The sequence below is a fragment of the Mustela nigripes genome, chromosome 2, assembly GCF_022355385.1.
Source record: "Mustela nigripes isolate SB6536 chromosome 2, MUSNIG.SB6536, whole genome shotgun sequence".
NCBI classification, from domain to species: Eukaryota; Metazoa; Chordata; class Mammalia; order Carnivora; family Mustelidae; genus Mustela; species Mustela nigripes.
This window is the reverse complement of record NC_081558.1, coordinates 214,420,937-214,448,810: the sequence shown is the minus strand read 5'-3', so window position 1 is coordinate 214,448,810 and position 27,874 is coordinate 214,420,937. Positions and strand designations below refer to the sequence as shown.

Below are 27,874 nucleotides of genomic sequence, written 5' to 3'. Positions count from 1 at the left end.
CCAGTGGCTTCCGCTGCCACTGAATGTCTTGTTGCCTGGCTTTGGAAACATCGTCTACATTCGGTTCTGCTCCCTCTCCAACCATAATTGGGTTTAGCTTCACTTGGGTTTAGCTCTTGACTTGCAATCTGGAAATCATCTGCCACTATCTGCCACTATCCTGGCACCAAGCCGTGGGCCTCCCAGCAGCCTACTGTACTGCTCACGTCCTCAGTGGTGTAACACAAGGACGGCCTGTCCTGTGCTTTCCCAGGTCACCAGCTTTGTCCTGACTGGGCCCTCTGTGAGTCCAGATCTGTCTGGCCTTCCTTTTCTTCAAGCAACAATGTATATAATTCACTCTCCTTGGAAGCATCATGCACATAGTGCATCTCAAAGTTTGGTCATTCATGAACCACCTTTACGATTTCTGCAGTCACTGAATATCATCTTCTCTGTTATTTATCTGTCTACAGGACTCATATTGTCTGAAGTCAATATAATCTTAAAGAATACGTGCATTGCTGCCTTTAAGTAGTATGGTTAGCTATGTATAGGTGTGTTTGTGTGTATCAAATACAAATATAGTGAAAAATTTCACTCATATGTGGAATTTGAGAACCAAAATAAATGAGCCAAGGGAAAAGAGAGAAAGAGAGACAAACCAAGAACCAGCCTCTTAACTACAAAGAACACACTGATGGTCCCCAGAGGGGCGGTGGGTTGGGGATGGCCACTTCCCCAAAAAGGTGATGGGGATGAAGGAGGGCTCCTGCTGTGGTGAGCGCCAGGTGTCCTATGGCAGAGATGAATCACTGTATTGTATACCCGAAGCTAATATCACACCATACATTAACTATACTGGAATTAAAATACAAAACTTAATAAAAAAGATTCTTAAATTAAAAACAGTGCAAATATAGTGAAAACAAAACAGTAATATTAAATTCTGGCCAGATTCAGCTGCCCTCCAAGGGCTCTTAGCCAGTGGCTTACTTTTCCTGTGATTAAGGAAAAAGAAAAAGGAGATCAACAAGTGTTGGGGGAGGAGCAGAGATCATTTGTCCTCACAGAACATCCTGAGAATCAGAGCAAAAGGAAGACAGAGGCACACAGCTGGTGGGTAGGTGGGGGCCGCCCTCCAGAGGCTTTCCCTGTGGAAGACTTGGAAGCACTGGTGACATGTGTTGGGTAAAAACTTCTCAATGTATGTTCTCACGGCATTTCTTTGTAAAATCTCATCAGCCTGTGTTCCAACAGTGGCCCTGTCTCATCCTGATTCATCATGGACATATTATCTTTCAGTGTTTCTTTACCTCAACACAAATGTATATTGAACTGGCACTGTTTCATCATGCTTTGTATGTCTCATACACTTATGGTGAGTTTTCTTTCCCTATAATTAGAAATTAGCCTTTAGCCATGGGGTTACCTTCAACCCCATTACCAGCTCCACAATTGCTATATGACTGTATTAGTAATGTTTTGTTAGGAAAGACTCTGCCAGGCGATAGTTTTCATGGTCAGCTAGGTGCTGAGAAGCCATTTGGGAAATTGAGTTACTCTTACAGCCTAAGGCTCTGAGACATGGAAACTGGCATAGATTCTACCCAATCCCATTGGATCAGACCACTTGAAAACAAGAGGATATGGTATCCAATCTCCGGGAGCTGTATCCAACATGATTTCTACCATTGTTGCGGGGGAGGGAGATTTGTAACTATATACTTGCATGCAGATTTGCACGAATGCTCAGTAGATTCCCTGTAATTCCTGTAGACACTTTCTTGCATGGTCAAGAAACAGAGGTAATCCAAGACTTTCAAATGATGCAGCTAAGAAAAGAAGTCAGTGGCTTCACCTGCCACTGTGACTGTAAGGACCACCCGATCTGCGGCCTTAGAGCCTTGCCAGTCTGCGTCTGTAGGGAAGACTTTAAGTATTCCAGATAGATGAAGACCATGAGACTTGCCTGGAGGTGGGAAACCTAGTGAAAAAGAACAGCCAGATTGCCAGATGCTTAACAGTGCTCTTCCAAACTTTTTTCCTTTACTCACAGTAAGAAATACATAGGGAAAAAGACATTTTGTAGGGACCCAGTAAGCACATATGTATACAGAGACGCATGCACACAGACATAGACAAAGGGTCTATAGACATAGACATAGACATAGGGTCCACAATCTGTATGGGCTCCTGTGAATTCAAACAAAGCTTTCACAGAAGACTTACCCGTCCTATTTGTGATGCACGCCAATCCGTTCCATCGACTCTATTTTATTTTTTAAAAACAAAGTTACAATCCATGAAATTGATTTCACAGCCCATTAATAGGTCACTGCCCGCCATGGGAAGAACCATTATCCTGTAATATTAAGTGGCCACTGTGTCTATTTTCAGCCTTAATGGTTCCTATTTTTCTAAATTCTTTCCCATAGCCATATGTCATATGCATGAGGCAGACTAACTTTATGATTAATTTTCAGTGTGTTTCATAAAGAAGCCTAGGGGCTCCCGTGCCTCTTGGGTCCACAGCATGGTCAGCCAGCGTAAGCACAGGCATTGCAGATTGAAGAACGGTGTTTTGTTCTTCTCGTCTTTCTTTTCCTTTCTGAAAAGGTTGCTTTTTAATGAGCACGGTATCACACAGCCACAACTGGAACAGGTGATCAGCATGAAATACGTATGCTCTTCCTACCTCAAAGTCAGAAATCTCATGGGACAGGGAATACTGTTGATGCGTCTTTCCAGATGGGAGTTACCCCGATATGACAAGTAGCCCTCATGGCATTCTTTTTCTTACCTTCCCCACAATCTGTTAAAGCCCAAAAGTCCAAAATAAGTCACCCATGGACAACCAGTGCCATGCCCCAAGGCTTCTCCTTTCCAGCGAATGTTTTCCTCTCCAGTTGCCAGCACCCCTCCCCCAAACCTACAAGTTGCCTTTGACCTCACCCCAGCCTCCAGGCCAAATCCACATCCAGTCAATTCTACTTTCAAAACTTATTTTATTTCAACTGCTTGAATGTGCCACCATTTCCCCACCTCAGGACCTTGGCACATGCTTTCTTTTCTTTCTTTCTCTCAGCCCTACTCTCCCATCCACTGTGCCTCCTGCCAAAAGTACCCTCCACAGAAACCCTTCCTCCCCCACCCTGTCTAAACAGCAATTCTATTCATGTGGATTCAGCCTCCAAGCCTTAATTCCCTTAAGAGCCCTTATCTCATTTTGTAATTATTTTCTTTGTCTATTTACTTGTTTTGATTTTCTCCCCCACCAAAATATTTGTTCCTAGATATCAGGGCCCTAAACCGTTCTGTTCATCATATAAATGAAGACATAACAATTTAAATTTTATAAGTTTCTTCGGCTCTTTAAAAAAAAAAAAATCCTTAAAATAATTCCTTTGAAAATCAAATTCTATTCTTTCCAAGGATTTATCCATTTAAATAACTTGGAATCTAACTAGAGGAAAGATTAATGGCAGACTGCACTATCTGCTCAAGAACGAAGATCTGATCATTAAGAGACTAAATAGGGTAATTAGGTATACAGTTGGAATGCAGTGTGCAGGCTGAAATTAGTAGTGTATAATTGAGCCTCATTTAACTGCAGGAGAATTTCACTGAGAGAATTTTATTTACATAAGAAAAATGTCTTAGATTGCTCTGAGAGAATTTAACATATGTACACCAAATCACTCCTTACTTATCAGATCTAGCCCAGGGTTCCTAGTTTATTCTTCAGGCCCCATGTGCGGGGGTAACGTCATGCTTTGTGAGCAAGTGATTTCCTCCAGGCAACCCAAGATCTAGGCTGGTGCTTCAGGACTCCTTTGAATATCTTGGTGACACTTTTGTAAGCACAGCAGATCCTGAAAATATGATGCCCTGTGTACTGAGCCAATTTTCGGGAAAAATCCAAAATAAGTAGGTCATCAGTATTCAAATGAGCATTTAATTCAACACTGAGTGAGGTGGGGGGAAACAGTAGGCAAGTAAGGCAAACCCGGGGATTGACCTGCCTTGGAGAGGTTGCTGACATTGGGGGAGGCAGAGTTACACATGCAAACAGACTAGATTCAATACAATGAGGGGTAAAGCCCTGTGTTACCAAAGAAGGGTTGGGAGATAGGAGATCCGCTACCCACTGCTGAGACATTGGGGTTGGATTGTTGGAGGGACGGTTTCAAAGATCAGGGTAAATATTGAAAGCCCCCCCTTATGCTTTTTGGTAGGCATCAATGTGATCAGATTGAAAACCAACCTTAACAAAAGGCCATCCTTTGACACATTTACTCCAATATAAATATTATCCTGGATTTTTCTCCTTCCTCTCTGTCGTGTTGCTCAAATGAGTTTGGTCTACGCCTGCTGCGTCCATATGCTCACCACCCACTGACACCTTCTTCAGAATAAATTTCAACGGCACAAGCAGTGCACTAATAGAGTCTTCCTTTAAGATACTCAAACACCCGAGACTATGAAATAAAACCTGTAATTCTCCCTTCCCTTGCCCTAGTCTGCTGGTGACTTCAGAGGTGACTACAGCTGACATTTTGGTGGGTATCTTCTGACACCTTGCTCTCTGTTCATTTACACAAATTTATACACAGGCACACATCCATTGCCTTTCATACAGGACATTATGAAGTGTCCTATACTCACTGTATTTGATGTCTTGCAAATCTTCACATGCAGTATTGCAGCCTGCCTACATTTACCTTGTTGTCTATTTTATTATTTTATTTTATTTTTGTTATTTTATTTTAATTTTATTTTTTTCAGTGTTCCAAGACTCATTGTTACATATTGCATGGTGCACTGGGTGTTGTACCTTATTGTCTTTTAAAGGGCTGCATAGTATGGATACACCAGCAGTTCATTTATTCACCCTTTGATTGGCATTTAGGTTTGTTTATGGTTTTTCACATTTGCACAGGCCAAGGTGTACCTCTTCTGCTTGCATTGGTGTGTGCACATGTTTGAGTCTTTCCATAGGACAGGCTCTTTGAAGGGTCAAGCTAGAGGGAACTGTATGCAATTTCTATATTTGAAATGGGCCACTGGAGAGCCCACCAAAAACCAAGACGCCCCCCATTTATGTTCCTACAGTATGTGTGCATTCCCTATGCCCTGTGAAGACTACATATTATTGCATATTTTAATGTTTTCCTAATCTCCTGGGTGAAAAATCACATCTTGTTTTAATCCACATTGACTTTTGTCAAGTTCTAGATAAATTCCATTCAGAAATCAATCAAAATACAATTAATTTCATTTGTGGATGGTGGACATTTTTGCAATATCAGGCTATCTAATTCTGGGATTCATGCCTCTTCATTTACCCAAGTCTTACACTATTTTGCCCTTTGGTAATGATTTGTAGCAATCTTTAAGCTCATTGCAGACATGCCTAGCTGTCTATAGCTAGATATTTAATATTTTTATTGACCTAGCCAATTGGGATACTTTATCATTGCATTTTATTGCAGATTGCAACTATTTTAGAATGGCTTTCCCTAGCAGGCACTCACATGGATGTTCTTACTCAACATTGCAGTATTTTCTGGAAGGTAATATCTCCCCACTGTACAGAAGATGACACGGAGACCCTTTTAGGTCACATGTGAATTCTAGTTTGTGCTGATAGGGAGATGCAATGCTTATGTCTCTACCATCCTTTCTGGAAGTCCTCCCCACCTGGTTTTCAGAATTCCATGCCCTCCTGGGTCTCTGTCCCTCCTTTTTCTTGCTATGTCTTGCTACCCCTTTTCCTCCACTCCTGACCTGAGGGGTTCCTGGGCATCAGTTCACATGAAGGGCTTTGTGGAATGCAGAGTTTGATCCCCAGAGCTCTGTCTCCAGCCTGACTTTTATCACACACCATAAGGAAGCATGCCTTCCCTATGAAAACAGACACCTTCCCCAGCTTCTTTGCCTGTCAGCACCATCACAGTCCTGTTCATTCTTCAGACTGAGCACTTGGAACACTCTTCTCCTAATCCAGTTCTGTTTATTCTTTGGCTTAAATGATTCTGGATGTGTCACTTAGGTTCTACTATCCCTGTTCCTGTGCTTTGTGTCTTGGGACACAACCCAGAGCAGGGCTGTGAGCTCCCAGGCATGATACCAGGGTAACATGCTGGTGGGGATACCAAAAGTTGTAGGAACATGGGCAAGTCACTTAATTTCTGTTCCTTATCGTTCTCATCTATAAAGTGGGAATAATAACAGTGCCTGTCTCGTGGGGTTGTTGTGAGAACCAAATGGGTCAAAACACAGGATGTTCAGACTAAGCAGGTAATACCTGTTAGCTCTGATTAGGACTACTGCCAAAACCTAGATGTCTGTGTCCAAATTTCCACTTGTTCTGACAACCACCACATTCAATTAGAGGTGCTCCCTAATCTTAACTAATTACACCTGTGATGAACCTATTTCCAAATAAGACCACATATTTGGAATGTGGTCTTGGGGGTTAGAACTTAACTCCTGAATTTTGGGGGATGGGAACCCACTTCAACCCACAACACCAGGTTAGAAGTCTTGTCTTGAGGACCTACTCCTCTCCCTTATATGTAGCTTTCAACATAATTTTCTTTGAACAATCATTTTTATCAGGCCACTCACCTGTCCAAGTTGTTTCTGTAGCTGCTTCTTCACACAGATATCTAACTGTGGCTTGGCATCCACCATCACATCACACAACAGATCTACCTCAGAACCAAAGGAATACTTCAATTCCATTCTACTCTACATCTGAATTAAGAGAAGGCAATAACTTTAACTTTATCATAGATTTTAAATATATATAAATATGCATATAAAACATGCATATTTATATATATGGGTGTGTGTGTGTGTATATATATATATATATAGTATATATATATATATATTTATCTGCTTCCACTTCTATTTTAGTTAATGCTAATTCAGCTTTCAAACCCCCCAAAGTGTTAAGATATCCATTCAGAAGCTCATCTTGTTTCTGGCACCGTATACTTAGAACTTAGCTTTCAATCTTCCTCTTATTTCTTGGAGACTGTTATGGAAAGCGCCCGGGACAAAGCTCAGTTTCATGACACAGCCGGCTGTCACTTGGAGGTGGCAGGCACAGCTGATAAAAGTTTCATTGTGTTACGCTACCAGTTGGCATCCTATTAGAAGAACCATCTGTTCTTTTAATTACTATTAACTCAGTTCAGATTGCAAAAGCAAAAAACCCCTAAGATATATTTCTGACTAAGTGAAAAATCAAATATGCGTTTAAAATCTTCCTGAACATAGTATTGTCCCTATTGAAGAGCTTACAGCCCGGCTGCATGGGAAAAAGCCAGAGAGCATAATGAAAGAATAATTAACAGCAAAATCTTAAAATATGCTCATTTTCATAAAAGAATATATTATAGTCACTCCTAGAGGGGAAAAAAATACGGTATTTATGTATTATACATGAGACAGTTACATGTTGAAACCTAAAAAGAGGTATTTCAGCTTGCTTGCTTTTTACCCAGACTTAAGAAGAGACACATTTGTATACAAGCAATGATAGACCATTTCAGCCGCCTGCCTCCTGAACAAATATTTCTAGATAGCACAGCTAGGCACCGCTCTGAGTAACGGAGATGAAAAATCGAGAAGGCAAATCAAGTTTCTGCTATTCTGGTTGGAGGAGAGAGATGTTATGCCAATCTTAAACATACACGAGGCAACCTCACGTAGATGTAATAAAATCAAGCTCTGTGAGCATGAGTGACCGTGGGTACGTTCATGTGGGTTGGCATTGCTGGGAAGTTGATTTAGGAACTGAGGCTAGAAAGATAAGAAGGAGTCAGCCAGGCAGAGAGATGGGCTCAGGATTCCTCAGGTAGAGCAATTAAGAGGACAGGTTGGCTGGACTGTGGTGGCAAAGGGAGAGAGGGGGTGAATGGCTTTTGGAAATATGGTCAAAGCCTGAGCCATTGTAGGCCCCCAAGAATAATTCAGTTGAGTGGGATCCAGTGGACGGTAAATGATCTATCTGATCTACTGCGCTGAATGACCACGGCTGTTGGATGGGGAACAGGCTGGGAGGAGCAGTAGAAACAAAGTGAGACAAGCCTGGGACCTCCAGACCAGGGCGTGTAGCAGAGATGGGGAAGCGTACCATTCTGGATGTGTCTTCGAAGGAGGAACGGAAGGACCTTGCTTTGGATGAGATACAAAGGGTGAGAAATGGTTACTTTGGAAAACTTCAGAATATCTGTCTTGTGTTTAGATACTGACCAATATACAGGGAATATTCTTAGTCAAATCACATGATGATGATTGTAGAGGAAGACCTTGGGTTTCCACAAATGTCCCAGCTCCCTGCGGGGAGGATGTCCGAGGATGCTATAGGCACGGCCGTCCTCTGCCCCCAGCCGCACCCTGGAATTTAGCAAGCTGCTCTGCAGGCCTTGTTCAGTCCCTCCGCACCCTGCCAGTTCCCTGTTGTGTGATCCTGGTTCACGGGGGTTTGGGAAATATTTTGCCCATGATGACATAGCTTCAAGTGGCAGGAATGTGATGTAAAACTCAGCTGGGCTGTTTCCACTCAGGTGCTTTTCCTGCTACATGAGGCTGCTTCGGAGAAGTCAGCAAATACTTGAACAATTCAATACTGTGTCTGTGGGCTCTTTTCTGTCTGGCCCAGGCAGGCTGATGGCCCTGGCCAGCTTTGTGCTCATGCGGTTGGCAGACCACTGACCAAGCCCAGCAGAACAGCAAAAGAACACATCATGCCTGCTTCTCTAGATACCCCCACTTGATGCATGACTACCTGAGACATGACAGGTACGCAGTAATCTGAGCTTCAACACCGGAATGAAGAGGAAGCTCTTCACCACCTGCCTTTCCTACAAACACAAGCCCAAGTTTAAAGAGGCTGAATGTCTTGTCTGGAAGGTGACTTTGACAGGTTGGGGATCTGGAGCCACTGGATTCTAAAACCCAGTTTTTGTGGTTACCTTTGTTTTTACTTTTTACTCTTTTTTCGTGTTGTGTTAAGTTTTAACTTTAATTCAAGTGTAGTTAACTTACAGTGTTATGTCATTTTTCAGGTGCACAGTAGTGATCCAACAATTCAGTCCATCACTCAGTGCTCATCAGGACAGGTGCCCTCCGGATCCCCCATCACCTACTTCCCCCCCCACAACCCTCCCTCTGCTGACCATCAGTTTATTCTCTGTAGTTAAGAGTCTGTTTCTTATTATCTCTCTTTCTCGCTCTCTCTTTTTTTTCCTTTGCTCATTTTTTTTTTTTTTTTTCTTAACAAATGAGTAAACCCATCTCTTTCTCCTACAATGAGAAATCCTTACAGGCAGGTAAGCTTGTTCTACCTGGTACCAAGGAAAAGATCTTTTAACTTGATTCTTTATAAGAATGAGAAAAAAGGGGGCACCTGGGGGGCTCAGTGGCTTAAAGCTCAGGTCATGATCTCAGGGCCCTGGGATTGAGGCCCGTATTGGGCTCTCTGCTCAGCGAGGAGCCTACTGTGCCCCCTGCCCCGCCCCCGCCTGCCTCCCTGCCTATTTGCCATATCTGTCTGTCAAATAAATTAATAAATAAATAATCTTAAAAAAGAAAAAAGAATAAGAAAAAAGGGGTGTCTGGGTGGCTCAGTCGTTAAGCATCTGCCTTGGGCTCTGGTCATGATCCCAGTTTCCTGGAATCAAGCCCCGCATCGGACTCCCTAGCTCCCTGTTTGGCAGGAAGCCTGCTTCTCCCTCTCCTACTCCCCCTGCTTGTGCTCCCTCTCTTGCTGTGTCTCTCTCTGTCAAATAAATAAATAAAATCTTAAAAAAAAAAAAAGAATGAGAAAAAAATTAGCTGAGTAGACTGAACAAGCAGATTAATGAAGGAGGCTTTAAACAGTTAATTATTTACGTTGGAGCCATCTGCAAGGACATAGGCAGGTTTGGTAATAATACAGTTTTCCTCCCTGGTATTAGCAGTTCCCTTCAGCCAGGTGAGACAGGGTTTCCTGATCATACTTTAGCTTTTTCCCTTCCATATCATTTCCTCTCTTTGATGCCGTGTCTCCTACCCTAAGACCGAAATCTCTTCAGGTCATAAGCCCCCTGAAGACAGAGGCTGTGTCTCATTCCTTTTTGGATTCCCAGAGCCCAGGAGACTGCTGGCCCACTAAATGGCATACCCTTCAACTCTGGATTTCCTAGCATCAGTTTCCATGTGCTTCCTTCTGGACATCTCTGATGCCTGCCTTCTGCAGCTCAGATCTTCAGCTACATGTAACTGGGCAAATGGATGGCTAAGACTGCCGCTGTTTTAATTTCTGCTCTGATGCTATTGCATAAAAAACTTGAAAAGGAAACAGGAAGAGTGTAGCTGCGGGACCTAAACACTGAGTGTTCCTAGAATACTCTCAATTGTGCGGATGTTCCATTTTCTTTGCTAGCTTTAGGTCTCTAGATAGAAATATCCCTCTAGCCCCTGTGCTGAGCTGGCTGACCTGGACCCAAGCTGTGGGCTTGTTAGTGGCACTGGCATACAAGCTCACATCAATAACACTGGAGAACCACACCAACACTTCCTCGTGACTCACAGATTCTTAGTTTATGCAATGCTCTAACAACTGTGCTGTGTCTGGTTTCCACCTCTCAGAGTACTGAATGTATCACCTTGTGGATGTGTTGATGGGGATATGGGCAGCAGAGAGAAGAACTCTTGGTTTGCTTGGGAGCAAAGGAAGGAGCAGATACACTGCTGAAAACAGAACTGGGACTTCAACATCTGGGAACCATTTAGTGCATGTTGAGAACCCAAGATAGCTTCTGAGGCATCCCTGTAATAACTCAGCAGTGTAGCTCAATAATTGATATCCATAATGATGACCCAGAACCCCCCAAATCATTCACTATCATTCAGTTGACTGATCTGCCACGTTTAACATGACACCAAGTATGCACTGTGTTTGAGACGTGTGTTCATCTGAAGTGCTAACGGCTTTCCAAGGGAAATAAAATCACCTATAAAATTTTGGCTTTTTGCACAGTTGTATCTTACCAGACAGTTGTGAGTAGCAAAGGTGTGTGTGTGTGTGTATGTGTGTGCATGTATATGTGTATGTGAGACAGAGACAGAGTTCGTGTGTGCTTCGATTACTAATACCCATATTTTGTATCTCAGTGTTTGCTTATTTGAACAGAGCTACATTCTTCAAACCCGTTTCAGGATGTGAACGAACCTTCTTTTCTCTGTGTTATAAAAGGCTCCGATGATAGAAGGCAGGAAATGGCACGTGGTGGCAAATTAGGGAGCCGTTAAGATGATTTCTTATCACCATGGAGACAAGACATCTGGTGCTCCAAAGACTCTGTGTCCTTGTTGAGCCTGAAAATTCCACTGGGGGTTCAGACTAACCCAGACCCTGGGTCTTCAGGGTTCTCTCCTTGTCAAAGGCGTCCGTTCTCCATCTTTGTTTTGATTTAAAATGTTGGTCGATTTTGAAACGGGTTTCAGTGGGAAATGAGGCACTAGACCGAGATAGTTTCAATGTGGTACAGTAGCTGGGCCAATTCCTTCTTCCTATGAACCCCTCAGGAATATTTGAAACAAGTGAAGTTCAAGTTCTTCTGAAACAACATGTCTTAAGGGTCTTATTTGGCGTACTAAGTGGTGAAAAAAAAAAAAAAAAGTGAGATGTTACAGGAGCAAGAAGTGGTTAAATTAAATGTGCCTGGAGAATAGTGCCTTCTCAGAATCGGCAGAGTAAAGAGCGTGCGGCTGCTTCCTCCCGGTGCATTTCCCCGCGCTTCTAAGCAAGCGGTACGCAGAGCACTTCCACTTACATATCACTGCTGCCGATGGAAGGTGCCAGGAATGACACACATGATCTTTTTGTTCCTCTTTACTGTCTGTGGATCAGTACTTTAAAAGAGGTGGTTATTAAAACATCATGTAAGTTTGCAAAATATATTGAAAGAAAGAATGTTTCAATTATACAGAGTATGTATTGGTAAGAAATGCTGGTGTGTGATGACATATGACAAGTGGCAAAAGGTATTTTTAGTTGCTTTCTCTTTGGGGGAGGATAAAGCAAAAATATCTAGAATATACAGCATTTGCTTTTCTAGTTATTCTAATATCTACCATATTTATAATATATCCTGAAATAACTAAAATGGTTTAAAAAGTGAATTTTTTTACTTAAAGATTTTTGTACTTCTTTTGTTAATTTGCATTCTTTTACAAAGATTATTCTAGATTGGTATCTGTTTTGTGAATTTTTTTCTTATCCATGCCCTTTTGAATTGCTCTTACTTGGGTTAGAAACCATAAACCATTTTTATTTTATGTGAACAACTGGTTAAGGAAAAAAGTGTAGTCTTTATAAAAATACAACCAAGGGCTGTAGGAATTGTGTTCATAACTTAACTATTTGAGACCTAAAATTATCAAAGTCAAGATGCCTGGTAAGTTCTGACTCAAATTAAAAAAAAAAAAAAAAAAAAAGGAAGTTTCAAATGAACCTAAAAACAACAAACAATAAAATAAAGCGAATTATTGGTATATTAGCACTTACCAAAAGTCACAAAATTGCATTATCCCCCAACTAGAACTGTAGCAGGCAGAGAAATATTCTGTAAGACAATCAGACAGCTTCAGCGAGTGGGATCCTGAGTCACTCCCCATCTGGGTGTCACAGCTCGCTTCGGGGTTCATGCCTTTGCCTTCCTTTGGTTTATCATCAAATTATAATTGAACAGTAAAAACTGTCTTCAGCTATTTACATTTTCAAAGGAAGAATCATCTTCATCCTTCCTAGAGCAGCACTGGCATCTGGTCTCTTAGTGTGGACAGTTCGGTACGGGGAGACCAGCAAAGGCGTGCATCCCAGAGGGAAAGTGATGGTTGACCATGGTCGGAGTCGTGACTGAGAAACCACACAGGCCTCCAGAACACTGATAATGGGGAACTGGTCTTAGTCTCAGAATCAAGTGTTAAGTGTTGGTTGTTATTATGAGGAGGTAAGACAGTCCTTCTGGAAAGTTTGTGGATATTTCACTCCTTTCCAGCCTAACGTGTGTGAGTTTCATGGAAACACGTCAAACTGAGGTGAAAGTTCATGCTCGTGTGAGGTTCACCGAATGAGGTTAACAGTCCCTTGATTCATCACGTTGTAAGAGAGAAGTAGTCACCAAGAAAAATCTGTTAAACTCACTGAACATCATTGTACGCCCGTTCTCCGCTCTGATGATCAAACATGACCTTAAAACTTCATTCATGAGATTAGGTTTTCTAAGTATATATTTACTGTGTAGGATACTTACTCGAAACTCCTACTTTAGGGTAATTGAAAATTTAAAATATCTTGGACTCAGAGTAACCGACACACTCCCATCATTAGCCTTTGCCTAGGCTTCCTTCAGGTGGGGAAGACACTGTCTCCGTTGGTGAGATTTGAGTTGCTTTCCTTCTGTTCTAATTGGGCGGTCCTTTTCTTCTGTTGCAGGATCTAGATTTCTCATCACATCCACGGGAGCCTTGTATATTAAAGATGTACAGAATGAAGATGGATTATATAACTACCGCTGTATCACGCGGCATAGATACACGGGGGAGACCCGGCAGAGTAACAGCGCTCGACTCTTTGTATCAGGTAAAAGCCCTTCGAGACCATGGTTACCATTTCTGTTCTTCCTTCATCAGAGTCCTGACCCAAGTCAACCAAACGTGTAGAATTCATGACTCAAACAAAGAGTTCTTTTTTCCTCAAAATATTTCAGCAACTGAAGCTATTTATTTTTTTTTTCTTTTTAAACCAATCCTAATACTATACATTACCCATATAGGTATTCCAAGAGAAGCCATTTCAGGTTTTGTAAAATTCCACAGTCCTGCGACCCGATATGGCTTCTGCTTTGAGGGGAATGCCTCCTTGCCCTGTGTGTTTGTGTCCTGTCCACCAGCACTGTGAGGCTTTCGGTGACACATAGCTCCGAGGGAGAAGAGCACGGACGCAGAGAACATGGCTCTTGTTCCCCATATTATGTCTAACAATATTGGGGAAAAAACCCACATTGAAAGGTAAAGGGATAGTCACTTCCTTCCACTTCTGTCCAGAATTATTCTCAAGGGAGGAAAACCTGAAGGCCGCTGATTCCACTCTGCTGGTAATATGTCAGTTTTGTGCCTTCCTTTCTAGCATTTACGCTTTGAGAAAATATCCACCTTTTGCATAATCTTCACCACTGGCCCATCTGTCAAACAAGTAAGCAACCCCCTCACCCGGTGATATGCTAGCTCTTCAAGGAGCCCATTAGAATGTGAGATGTCCATCTCGGTCCTAGAAATCTGGTGCAAAATCTGGCCTTTGCCCTTGCAGCTTTAGGAGGTAAAACTGCTTTGTGACCTGAATATCTTTATCTTATTTGTAGTGATGCTTTGTGAGGGAGACGGGACAGAAAGCTGTTGACCGTTGGCATAATTAAAAACATTACTGCCCAAACACCCACTCACTGTGCTTTTGCTGGGCTTCTCATCTGCATTCACATCCTTAAAAGAGCCAGAGTCCACCATGTTTCCAGGGGCTTTGCAAATACAACTCAGAATCAAGAGATTTTTTTTCTCTGCACACAAAAATACTTTTTCTTTACCTCTTCTTCTTCATGCCAGTTGTTACTTTATCCCTTTATAGGTCTACATTGTTACTTCTGTTAAGAGCAAGAGCAGTCAGTGCAGTAAAATTATACCCCATTTAAAAAAAAAAAAAAAGACTGGAGAAAAACAAGTGAGAAAGTGAATGGCCTCTGTGATCTTTGTCTGTGTGGCTTTAATGACAGCTCGGTGTTCTACTTGCTCAGAATATCCTCGAAAAGATCTCGTGTGCAGTCAAGAGGAATGTCATAATAGTATCGAGACAAGAAAGGGGAAGTGTTACGGGGTGGATCTGGGTACAAGATTAAATTGAATTTTAGCAAAAGAAGCAAAAAAACATCTCTCCATCCCCCCAAAATGAAATAAGTGATGGTATTTTGAGAGCCCATCTTTTTTTTCTTAAGATTTTATTTTATTTACTTGACAGAGAGAGATCACAAGCAGGCAGAGAGGCAGGCAGAGAGAGAGGGAAGCAGGCTCCCCGCTGAGCAGAGAGCCTGATGTGGTACTCGATCCCAGGACTCTAGGATCATGACCTCATTGAAGACAGATGCTTAACCGACTGAGACACCCAGGCATCCCTGAAAGCTCATCTTTCTTGAAAAAGAAACCTGAATAGAAAATCTAAAAAGAAGGAGAGAACTAGGGAAGAAAAAGAGGGAGAGAGAGAAGGAGAGAGAGAGAGAACCCTGAAATGTGGACTTGTTTCTCTCTATTCTTAATTATTAAATACTAATTTTCAAATTTAAGTCTTAGGGTTGGAGAGGCAAATTTACTTTTCTTAATTCCAAGTTTGTTGTTGTTGTTGTTGTTGAATAGAATGTCTTACTAATGTTTTAAGCATAGACAGCAAGACTCATGTGGAAGGGTGTGGGGTCCATGAGGTCACCCAGTGGGCATTTGTGATGGGAAGTGTGGAGCCTCAGGGCACAATATCATGAAGGAATGTCTCATGCCAAGATTCTGAGCATTTGGGGTTAGAGGTGTAGCTGTAGGGTCAACTGAGTCAAGGGCCATGGAAAGATCCTTGAGAGAGTCTGTGAATGTAGCACATGACTGTGAGGACCTTTTTTCACAGAAATGTTAATAATGTAGTTGAGGGAGGAAATTGTTACTGTTAGAAAATAGACCATCAACACTGAGTGCAGATGACTATTCTAGGAATCTAAACTTTGAAGGAAAAATAAAAGTTAATTTTACTTTAGATTTATAAGCATTTAAAAATGCACACATGGGGTTGGGTCTTGTGGGGGGCATGCTAGTGACAAGGTTTCTAATGCTCTTAAACTCCTGAAATGAAAGTAGACCAAATATAATGGCAAAAGAGAAAACACACAGGAACAAAGCCTCCTAGGAGCACTCAGTGGCATGTGGTCATGGGTTGGTGTGTGGACAGAGTGCTGACCACAGTGGGGGCATGCAGGAATGGCCACCGTGTAGCAGAAGCAGGGGGGCACCAAACGGGTCCAAGCTGCTGGGACTCCTCATGGTCACAGAACTGCAGAATCGTCAATAGATACTCCTCTCCAAAGCAGAAAATCTGCCCTTGAGTGGCCCCTGGGAAATGTATCGAGGAGCATTCACCACCCTCGGGTAGACCGATCTGACTTCAGAGTGGAAGATGGGTACAAACAGCCATGAGAGCAGTCAGAGATGACCATATCACTCAGTGGTGGCCCAGCTCCTCGAAGGTCTCCCAAGTGTCCAACAAATACTCCTTTCAGCAGAACAGAGTCACCCCGAGGGAACTGCTGGCCTTAGGAGTCAAATTGAGCCAGAGTGACTCGAGTGACTCAGCATTACTAAGGGTGACAGAGGTGGTCACGAGCCCTGAGAGACCCTGGAGGGCCCCATCCTATAAAATACTATAATGGATGACGGGGTGGAGGGGGTGATCATGCTTATGCTACTCTTATTTGGAACCAAGACTTTCAGTGTAAGAGGAAAGATAAAACGACAAAATTTCTTAAAATGTCCAATAGAAACTATTAGTGCACACTTGCTATATTCTTATGACTGGGTCCCCAAGGTATTTACGTTGAAAAGGCCTGGAAGCAATGGGCAGTGGACAGCAGCAAGCACCTCTAATGTCTAGATCCTAGTGTCCTTATAGTACTCCCCCTAAAGGGACCATGGCTCCTTGGAAGAGTGGTGGATTGTAGTGTCTGGGACAGGAAACGTATAAATGGGCCTGAAACATTAATGGGGTCTTGTCAAAATGATACAGGGGACAACTTCTGAAGGGGTTTTCCTTGGCTGAGAGTTGATGAGATGAATTTCAAAAATAATGATTGTGTTTGATTGATAACCATATAACATTTTAAAAACTTTTGATTTCATTATGAATACACACATGTACATATGCATATTATATATTTGTCATGTACATATGCATATTGTATATTTGTATATACTTTGATACACACACATATCTATTTAATAACAATCAAAGCAACAGTAAGAATCTCATGAGCCTTCGTAGGGGAAACTAGGGCACCAACTCTTGATTTTGATACTTGGTAGGTTAAAGAGAACCGCAATTCTCTTTATCTTTCCTGTGACTATTGTACTTCAAAATAACTGAAGAATCCTATTTAAGGGAGAAAAGTTCTTATTTGCAGAATAATTACATCTACCGAGTGTGAAGGAGCTATGGCATTTAGAAAATGATTTCAATCCCTAATGAAATAAGTGATTCAGATAAACTTTTTCACCCGAACTTGTTGATCAATTCAGCGTCACTGAGTGCAGGAGAGCTTCATGTTGTATGCATGCAGAGAGAGAGGAAAGGGGCTGAGTTTGATCTAATTGCTCATGAGAGCTAAATTGCAGTTTATAAGAAATACTGCCAGAGGAACATGCTCAATGACACCATCAAGAAAGAAATTCAGACTGGAGGTTTCCTATACAACAACTCACCTGGCTTCTTCAACAAGTCAAAGACATGAAAGATAAAAGGGGAAGCCTGCTTTGAATGAAAAGAGAATCGAGAGTCATTAACTGTAAACTGTACAACAAGGCTGATATACTAAGCACAATTACAAATACTAATAATGTAATAATGATGTGTTCTTAGCTCATCAGGAAAAGTGAATGTGGTGTGGATACTAGATGGTATCAAGAGGTTATTATAACTCTTGTATGTTACTGATATTGTGGTTTTATTTATTCATTCATTCTTATTTTATTTTATTTTATTTTTTCAGTGTTCCAAGATTCACTATGTATAACACCCATTGCTCCATGCCATATGTGCCATCCTTAATACCCATCACTGGGCTCATCCATCCTCTACCCCCCTGCCCTCTAAAACCTTCAGTTTGTTTCTGAGTCCGCAGTCTCTTGTGGCTCCTCTCCCCCTCGGATTTCCTTTCCTTCACTTTTCCCTTCCTTCCCCTAATGTCCTCCATGTCATTCCTTATGCTCCACAAGTAAGTGAAACCATAGGATAATTGACTTTCTCTGCTTGACTTATTTCATATTGCAGTTTTATAAGAAAACTTTTATTTTTGTTAGAGAAACATACTAATGATATAGTGATAAGATGACATAGGTTCTACAATTTGATTCAGTATGATAGCACCAAAGGCAAAGACTATAAAGAAATAAACAAATACATGATAAAAGAATTTTTAATGCCTCTTGTGTCTGGGTGATGAATATATGAGATGCATTATATTATTTTTCTACTCATATGTGAGTTTGCAAGTTTTTGTGATCAAAACTTATTTTTAAATTAGATAAACAGATTGAAGATGAGGGGATGAAAATTAAATACAGTGCTGTTTGGTTGTACTAATTTTGTACATGACCAAATTTCCCCCATAGAGTCTGTCTCAAGCATTGCTTAAATTGTGTATTTAAAATAGAAAAGAAATGTGCCACTTTTTTTTTTTTTTGCAAAGTAGCTTTATTGAGATTTAATTTACCGTCCATCAACTCCACCCATGTTAATTATCCAAGTCAGTGATTTTAGTAAACATAGAAAGTGGAGCAACCATCAATGTCATCCAAGTTTAGAACATTTACACCATCCAGAAAACTCCCTGTGACCCATTTGAAGTCAATCCTAATTCCCATTTCTGGCCCCAGGTAACCACTAATTTACTGCCCGTCTCTACAGATGGGCACCTTCTGAATATTCCCTATAAATCACATCTCACAACATGTGGCTTTGTATCAAGCTTCTTTCATTTAGCATAATCTTTTGTGGTTCATTTATGTTGTAAGATGTATCAGTAGTTCACCATTTTTGATTGCTGAACAATATTGCTTTGTATGTACACACACATCTCATTTATCCCTTCTCTAACTGATGGACATCAGGTTGTTTCCGCTTATTGGCTATTATGTAAAATTCTGCCAGGAACATCTGTAAACAGGTCTTTGAGTCAACACGATTTCACTTGTCTGGGATGGATACCTAAGCAGTAGACTTCTGGGGCACTGTAGTAAAGTGAAGTTGAGCATTTTGAGAAATAGCTAAACTATTTCCAAAGTGGCCATATCACTTTACTTTTTTATCAGTAGTGTATAGGGGACCCATTTCTTCTCCACTTCTTATGAGCACCGGTTCTTGTTTGTGTTTTTTATTAAAACTATCCTAGTGGGTATGAAGTAGTATCTCATTATAGTTTTAATTGGCAATTCCCTGGTGGCTAATGACACTGAGCATCTTTCCATGTGCTTATTAGTCATTTGTATGTCTTCTTTGGCAATAGATCTATTCAGATCTTTTACCTATTTTTTAAAAAAGATTTTATATATTTATTTCTCAGAGAGAGAGAGAACAAGCAGGTGGGGGGTGGCAGGCAGAGGGAGAAGCAGAATCCCCACTGAGCAGGGAGCCCAGTGCGGGACTCAATCCCAGGACTCCGGGATCATGACCTGAGCTGAAGGCAGATGCTTAACCAACTGAGCTGCCTGGGCATTCGTTCTGTCTTTTGTCAAAATTTTGATTTTTTTTTTCTTATCATAGAGATCTCAGAGTTATTTATATTTTTTGGAAAGAGGTCCTTTATCAGAAATATTATTTGCAAATATGTTCTCCCAGTAGGTTGCTCCTTATTTTTTCCTCAGTGATTTCTTGAAAAATGTCAACTATTTTTATTGTCATAAAGTATAATATATTGATTTTTTGACACTTGTGTCCTTGGTGTCATATCTTAGAACTCTGCCAGACCCAAGGTCATAAAGACTTTTTCTTATCATTTCATCTGAAAGTTCTAAAGTTTTAACTCACACATTTAAATCTATGACCTGTTTCAAGTTAATTTTTGTAGGTGGTGTGAGGCAAGGTTTCTAAAATGTTCTTTTTGATATGGATATTCAATCGTTGCATTCCTTCTAAAAAAAAAGTCAGATTTAAACAATACTACTTTAAGCATATTTGAGAAATTTCTATCAACTATTAGTTGCAGAACAAAAATTTTAAGTGCAATCATTAGGTATTGCGTTTGTGTGACTCACATTAGAAGTGGGCACCTTTAAAAAAAAATGGGCACCGTTTGTTTCCTGGGTTGTAGACCTGTTCTACAAAATAAATAAACAAATAAATAGCCATGCCCACCAAAGGAGTGACACCTTCTTTGGATCACCTTCTCTACCATCAGTGCTACTTCCCACTCTAGGCAAAGCACTAAATTTTGTAACTCTGTGGTCCATAAAAACTCACTTGCTCTTCAACACTTTCCAAAGTCTGTCTAACTTCCTTCAGGAGAGGATTGAAGCAATAAGGCCTCCGCTGGCAAGGACTCTGCACCTGTTGTGGGTTTCTTAGGTCTGTAATCCCTCTGGAGCCCTGCACCCAGCCATGTGAGTGAGAATAATAATGGGCTATGGAATTCTTCATTTATAATGGACAATGAAACTTCAGAAGAGTCCTAGAAAGGAGATTCTTAGAGTCCGTCGTCATATCCCATGAGAACATTCACATTGTTCTCATAATGCACCATATAGCATTGTTCTCTATATAGCAACATACAGGCAGCGGTATGTTGTGGATTTTATTTCCATTGGTCACCAAGGAAAGCTCCGGCAAGAGCAGCTTCTGCTCAGTGGGTTTGCCACTTTCACTCGGGTCTCCTGACTGCCCCCGGTGGCTAACTGTGTAATCACAGCACTTTAAGAGACCATTCCAGAAGGTTCTTTGATAGGATAGAGGATATCCAGTCCTTTGTTTTTGGGTTTACTGTAGGCAGATCACAACAGCCATGGTGCTTTTTTAACCAAGGCAAAGGTAAGAAGAGTTCGGGAGCCAGGGGACCATATCTGTTCTGTATATACATGTGGAAATCAGTGCTACCACTCATGTGTGTGGTCTAGTACAAGTTCTGAACAGGAAGAGTAACAGAAAGGCTAAGGAAAGGTTACTGACTTTTATGTTGGGCATCCAAAAGAGGACCTCTGTTTTTGCATTCTTCATAATATGCCCTGAGAACGTCGATTCCTCAAAGCAAGCTTGGTCATGCAGCTGCATGGTTTCCACTGACCCAGTTCTTGAGAGCAGTTGGTCCTTTTCTTCAACAGGCTTGAGAACTCAATATGAGGGAAACCTCATTGGGGGGAACAGGTGTTGTGTTGTAAAAGCAAGGCTGTGTCATATGTAATAACTATTTGATTTTTGCCACACCTTCATCATCTTCATTCCTTTGTCTGTCCTCAGAGATCGTGAAAGACATTCATGAGCACCACCCCTAAATCCCCCTCACCCCACTCCTGACACATCCACCTTCACTCACTGTTATGTCAGGCTTTCCAATTCTTCATTGTACCTACTACAGGCCACACCACCTTTATGTGTTCGTGTGCTTGCACATTGCCTGCCAGCCCCACTCATGGAATTGGTTGTAAGCTCCATGAGGGTCTCCATGAGGGTTTCCTGTCTCATTTGTCACCGTGTCTCTAATTCCGGACTGTATACTGGCCTTGGATGTGAGGCTCAACAATATTGTGAAATGAATAAATAAAACACTTCAAATTCAATAACTCTCTATAAAACTCTCTTTTGTGTGCGTGTGAAATAAATTTTACTAATGTCAAACCACTATCTCTGCTACTGTTGTTCTTTTGAAAGGGGAAGCCTGATGTTCTCTGGTCACAAGACAACTCAGTTCTTGGCCTGGGCCAGCAGCTCCTGTAGAGGCCTGCTGATTCTGGAGTTCTTAGTTATTTAGTGGGAAATGAAAAGCAGAACCTTTTCTGCTTTAGCTTTTTGAAAATTCTGAATAGAAGAAATTTCAATGAATAGGGTTTTTCTTTCTGTTCTTTAACAAAATCTTAAAGATCTGTTGTCAATAGTTAGCATGATGTATAGATTAACTTATACACGAGGTCCTATGATTCTAAATGACCACTTCAACTCATTCACCACATCTAAGAGTTTTTCTTTCTCCTTCAGACCCAGCGAACGCAGCCCCATCCATACTGGATGGGTTTGATCATCGCAAAGCCATGGCAGGGCAGCGTGTGGAGTTGCCTTGCAAAGCGCTTGGGCATCCTGAGCCAGATTATCGCTGGCTGAAGGACAACATGCCTCTGGAACTTTCTGGAAGGTTCCAGAAGACTGTGACAGGGCTGCTCATTGAGAACACTCGTCCTTCAGACTCAGGCAGCTATGTGTGTGAAGTTTCCAACAGATACGGCACTGCTAAGGTGATAGGCCGCCTGTACGTGAAACGTAAGTTGGATGGTAGCTTGGAATGGTGATGCTGACCACCTTTGATGGAGCTCTTATTACAAGATAACTTCCAGACTCTCACTAAAGCCTTCCATTAATCCTCACAACAGTCCTGTTGAGACCAGTATTACCCCATTTTGCAGATGAGGAAATGAATGCTCAGACAGATTGCTCAAGATTACACAGCTGGGGAGGTTGGGACTTAGGATTCGAATTCAGGTCTGTCTGAACGTGCAAGATTTCCATTAGGCCACAGGAGATGCATCTGAGATCACATTACCTAACTGTTGAATTAATAATGCCCACCTTGTCTGAACACTGACAGAAGAGGGGCGGACTTGTGATGTCAATACAAGCAACAGTAGTCAGATCACAGTGTGCGACCTTGGCTGGTTTTCAGAGGCTTTTTGATGTTCCTCAATGGGGCTATTATCAGAAGATGATAAAATAATAAATGATTTTATTATTTATTATTATGATATCATTATTATGATAAAAATGTTAGACTTGGACTCACTATTGCATATCATTTAGTTCAAATATGGTGGATATGTTTCATATATGTATAGTGACTATCTTGAGTAATGTGTTGAGAAGGATGCTGAAGCCAGCCTCAGAGGAAGGAGGGGTATGACTGCAACGGGAAACACTTTATTCTGACACTCTCAATTTTATCCAAGAGCACATGGCCACAGTTGATGGGCAGAACTTTGGCCAAAATAGGTGGCTCTTAGATGTGAATGGAATATTCTTTTCATTATATATAATATTGCATATCACATAAAATAAGATTATATATATATATTTAATTTGATGAACTAATTCAACAAGCTAAATCATAAGAGTTGACAATGAAAGAGGAAGTGGTCTGTTATCCTGGCCTTTTGCCAAACCCATGCCTGTTTATGGAACTATCTTTTCAATGTCACCCTGAGCATGGACCATTCTAAACCAACAGAAGTTGTTAGCATAGACATCCCAGAGACTGCCTGGGACCAGCTACCTAGGACGGGTGTTGCAAATATCACATAAACATGCTTAGGCTGGGATTAGAGAGAAATGGAAATAAGATATGCACAACTCTATTTCTGTAGTTGAAGAAACTTCTAGATGCAATGATTCAGCACTAACAGCAGGTAAGAAGTATCCTCCCAAGCTCAGAATCTCCTCTATGTTAAAATACCTTTCATGGTGCCCCATTTCCTGCTGAATAAATTTATATTTAAGGATAGTATCAAACCATCCCAAGTACACCTGTCTGGTCCTATTGCCCATAGTTTTGCTTCAAAGAAATCTACTCCTATTAAATCTAACTTTTTCCTATTCTCTGTACAAACCCATTCCTATCCTGAACATTGCTCCCTCCACATGGAAGATGCCTTTCAAAGACTTGAAGGTCTCAAATATCCCATCTCTCAAAGCCCAGTGTAGTGCCCTCCCCAGAGACATCCCCACCCCCCGCATCTGATGCTCAGATCTCAGGGTTTAATTTATTGCTTTCTCTATAAAGGCATTTAATCACTGTCTACATTTTAAAACTTACCCATGGAAAGATCTTAATTCTGACTGTGTTTATTTTCACTACTATGCTTCTTTGCCACATCAGACAAGCCTCAAATGCCTCTTGAATGTTTCCCACCTCTCTCTGACTTCATTTTTGTCTTTCTGTCTCTAGACAGAAAACATTCTCTTGGGTTCCAAATCCAACACCCTCTCCTCTTCCATCTCTTTGCCCTCACACTCTCTTCATTCACATGGCTCCAGAGCCCTCCCCTTTGAGAATAACTGTGGATCTGCATGCTTTGCCTCGGCTTCCTTCTTGAGTGTCAGATGAGTGTATCTCTCAATTTTAGATCAGATGTTTCGCAGGCACTTCAAAACAACAAGACCACAAACCAAACCAAACTCTCCGCCATCTCTACCTTGCCAATGACTCTTCTTATTCAAAATGTCTCACCCCCTGACCCCTCCCCCCAAATGCAGACTTTAAATCTTGGATTCTCTATAAGCCTTTCCTTTCTGCATCCAAGTCCTGCCAAGTCCTAGAGACTGCAACTCAAAGTTTCTCAGCCGCACTCCCCAACCCCATCTGTCCCAGACTGAGTCTTAATTGTACCTCAGCTAGAAATTGCCATGCCCCCTTACGGACCAAGACCCATCCCTAATTTGTCTAACACAGTATGATCAGTCAATTCTCCTAAAAATGTGTTTGACTGTATACTCACTTGCTAAAAATACTTGAATGCTTCCTTTAGTCTCCTCTGAATTAATTCCAAAATCTTGAGGCCTTTTGTAATCTTGTTCCAGGTTGCCTTTGTCATTTTTCTCCCACAATTTTCCACAGAGAGGCTGTTTCATCCACAGTGAGCAGACACAGTCTTCCTGCACCACCTAATACACAAAATGCCCCTTCATTGCATCTGGGCTTCGGTCTATCCATCCTTGACATCTAAGGACTTTCTTGATCTCTTTCCACATATTAGATATCTCTGATGGATCCTATATCACTGCTTGGCTACTGTGTCTACTCTTATATTGGTCTCCTCCATGAAAAGCTTGAACTTGAAATCAGAGAGTCCTGGTGTGGTAACACAAGATGTCAGGAATAATTGGGGTAAAAAAATGGTTGTTGCCATTTACCTATTGAGTGGATTTGGTGAAGTTAATTAAGCTCTCTGAAAAAGCCACTTCCTCTTCTGTAAAATGGATATGATAAGATAAAATATGCAAGACTTAAATAATGTACAAAAGACATTAGTAATTATTTGGTATATGACAGTCATACCATAAAAGTCATCTTTGTCTTACTTGCAAGTTTAACGCTGTTTTTGGCTTATAATAGATGCTCAATAAATGAGCTTGTTACATCCATTTGGGTTTGTTGAACGAAAATGTGGAACCTCAAATGGGAAATTTCCATCCCTGTCCAAACCAGTTAGCCTCACTTTAAAGAAAAACCCTGTTTTCATGGCCAGGAATTCTAATATCTACCTGTTTTCGTACAGCTGTGTATGACTGGCCCTGGTTAAACCACATGGGGGTGGGTGGGCAGTGAGCAAGTGTGGCAATGTGAGAGAATGTCTCAGAGAAACCCATCTGTGCTGCTATATTGGGACAAGGCAATGGGATTTAAATATTCAAATACCTCTTTCCTTACCAGTAACCAGCACATGGTGTTTCTTATTGTCAGTGGGTTAATCCTCACACTTACTCATTGGGAAAGCAAGGTGACCGTTGCCAGTCTATTTGCTACATAGAGAAGGAAAGGCAAACAATGAAGAGGGTGCTCCCGAACAAAACGGTGCACTATGACATAATGCTAAACATGAGAACTGTAGAGAGTATGCTTACCGTGATGCATGTGCCTTGTCAAAAGCTCAGCATGTTGTTGAAATGATGTCTACATATGTGATTTTTTTTTACCTTCTTTTTCTTTCTCTTACCAAAATTTCCAGAGCCACTGAAAGCTACCATCAGCCCCAGGAAAGTTAAAAGCAGCGTGGGTAGCCAGGTTTCCTTGTCCTGCAGCGTGACAGGCAGTGAGGACCAGGAACTCTCCTGGTACCGAAACGGTGAAATCCTCAACCCTGGAAAAAATGTGAGGATCACAGGGATCAACCACGAAAACCTTATAATGGATCACATGGTCAAAAGTGACGGGGGCGCGTACCAGTGCTTTGTGCGCAAGGATAAGCTGTCCGCTCAAGACTTTGTGCAGGTGGTCCTTGAAGGTCAGTGGGCCTCATTACAGGGTTCGGCCACACCAGAATGCAAACCCAGAGCACTCAGAGAGAAGAACACTGAAGCAGTACTGCTAAGTCCTAGGGCTAAGATTTCTCTCTGTCTGGCTAGCTAATAACTCTGCCCTAATGCTTCAGGAGAAATCAGGCTAATGAAAGAGCCAGTACTGGTAAAGTTGTAAGTGGTAGACATAACAAAAGTAACTTCACATTAAGTTAAGTAATGGAGATTTGCCCATTCTTGTGTTTAGTTATTTGTCAAGATACAGACCGCAAAAACTTACAACTTCGAGTTTGGTTGACATCCATTACCATAGACGGGAGTTGCTCAGTGATGCTTTGTTTGAAGGGCCACTTTATATGCTGGGGTGGGGGGGGTTGGCAGCATCCCTGGCCTCTGCCCATTAGATGCTAGTAGCGCTCCCTCAGAGTTGTGACAACCAAAAATACCTCCAGACATTGCCAAATGTCCTGGGGATGGCGGGTGGGGGTGGGGTAGGGAGAGGATTGCCCCCAGTTGAGAAATACAATTTGGCAGAAAAAATGTAGAGCAAAATTTCAGCACCGTCCTTGGTGGAAAGGAAAAAGTGGCACCTGATGTGTATAGTTGTCCCCAGTTGGGTCCAGATATTCACAAATTTAGATTAACAAAATTCATGAGGAAGGACCTCGGGTTGTTAAAATAGGTCCTAGGAATGCCATTTTCTTTTCTTAATGGCCTGCTTACATATGCAGGCTGATCAATCAGCCAGGGAACAAAAGCTATCAAGGTAACATTCAAGGGAGACATACATTTATCACCAGATAATTGAACTGACTTTTACCTGTATGTGTGTGCATCTTGTTGGAAATTATGTCTTTACGTATAATTGAATATTCATTTGGTGTACATTGATTAAAGTAATTACATGACTTTCATATAGCCTCAAGAGAGAAAAAAATATTTATGTATGAATATAAGTTTAAATGTCTTGATGCTCTTCAAGGATATTTCTATTATTTTTTTAACCTTAACTAATTTTAAGAAGAAGCAGGCTTAGCAATGAGATTCCTATTTTGATTCAAGCATTTCCTTGCAGACAGTTTCTTAAAGCAGAGGTGAAATTAGCTGAAGGCATGGAACCCATATTAAATGCCTGACACTGCGATCCCCATAATAATTAAGGGCAGAGAGTGATCCATTCGTACAGAGCTGGTTTGCTGCTGCTGATGCGCTGTGGTCCTTACACATCACTATTTTTAGATTCTTGGCAGAAAAAGGAGAGAATACCTGTCTAGGCCTAGTTACCGTGGCAACTATCTTGTGTGACTAAGGAAACCTAAAGAGCATATTGATAATCCATAATGATGTCAAAAGATTTCAGGTTACCAGAGAATGACAGCAAGAAAGATTTCAAAGACACTCGGGTCTCACTGGGAAAATAATGTCTGCTTTCATCACCAAAAAAGCCTGTCACTTGAATGAAAAAAGGGGGCAGAGGACCCTACTGAGCATACTCCCAGATTTATTTACCGCATGTCAGTTTCCATTCAGGACAAGAAGCTTCACCTTTTTTTTTTTCCCTCATCTGAGAGATGACAGTGCTAATGTAGCAAAAGAGAGCAGAAGTGTAATTATAAATACGTATCTAGAATTTGCCTTAAGATGGTGTCTATCTAGTATCCTTGGATAAAGCCTCCTATTATTCCCATTGAAATAGCTTTAGATTAGTGTAAATTTTAAAAACTCACAATACCATGAGCTAAGAATGGCCAAAGATATAATGAAGAATCTGGAAATATTTTCTATGAAGCCAAAGAAACTGGAATTGAAGTCTAAGGAAAATGAAAT

At 41.3% G+C, this 27,874-nt stretch overlaps 1 protein-coding gene across 2 annotated transcripts in view; it reads left to right on the top strand.

The window, feature by feature from the left end:
• The window catches only part of DSCAM (DS cell adhesion molecule), a 750,559-nt gene that overhangs the window by 426,376 nt on the left and 296,309 nt on the right, over positions 1 to 27,874 (top strand). For both annotated transcript variants that reach the window (XM_059392376.1, XM_059392375.1), the window contains exons 4-6: positions 13,481 to 13,627; positions 22,025 to 22,303; positions 25,759 to 26,034. In XM_059392376.1, coding sequence (XP_059248359.1) covers positions 13,481 to 13,627; positions 22,025 to 22,303; positions 25,759 to 26,034 — 702 coding nt within the window. The remainder of the gene's footprint in view (positions 1 to 13,480; positions 13,628 to 22,024; positions 22,304 to 25,758; positions 26,035 to 27,874) is intronic.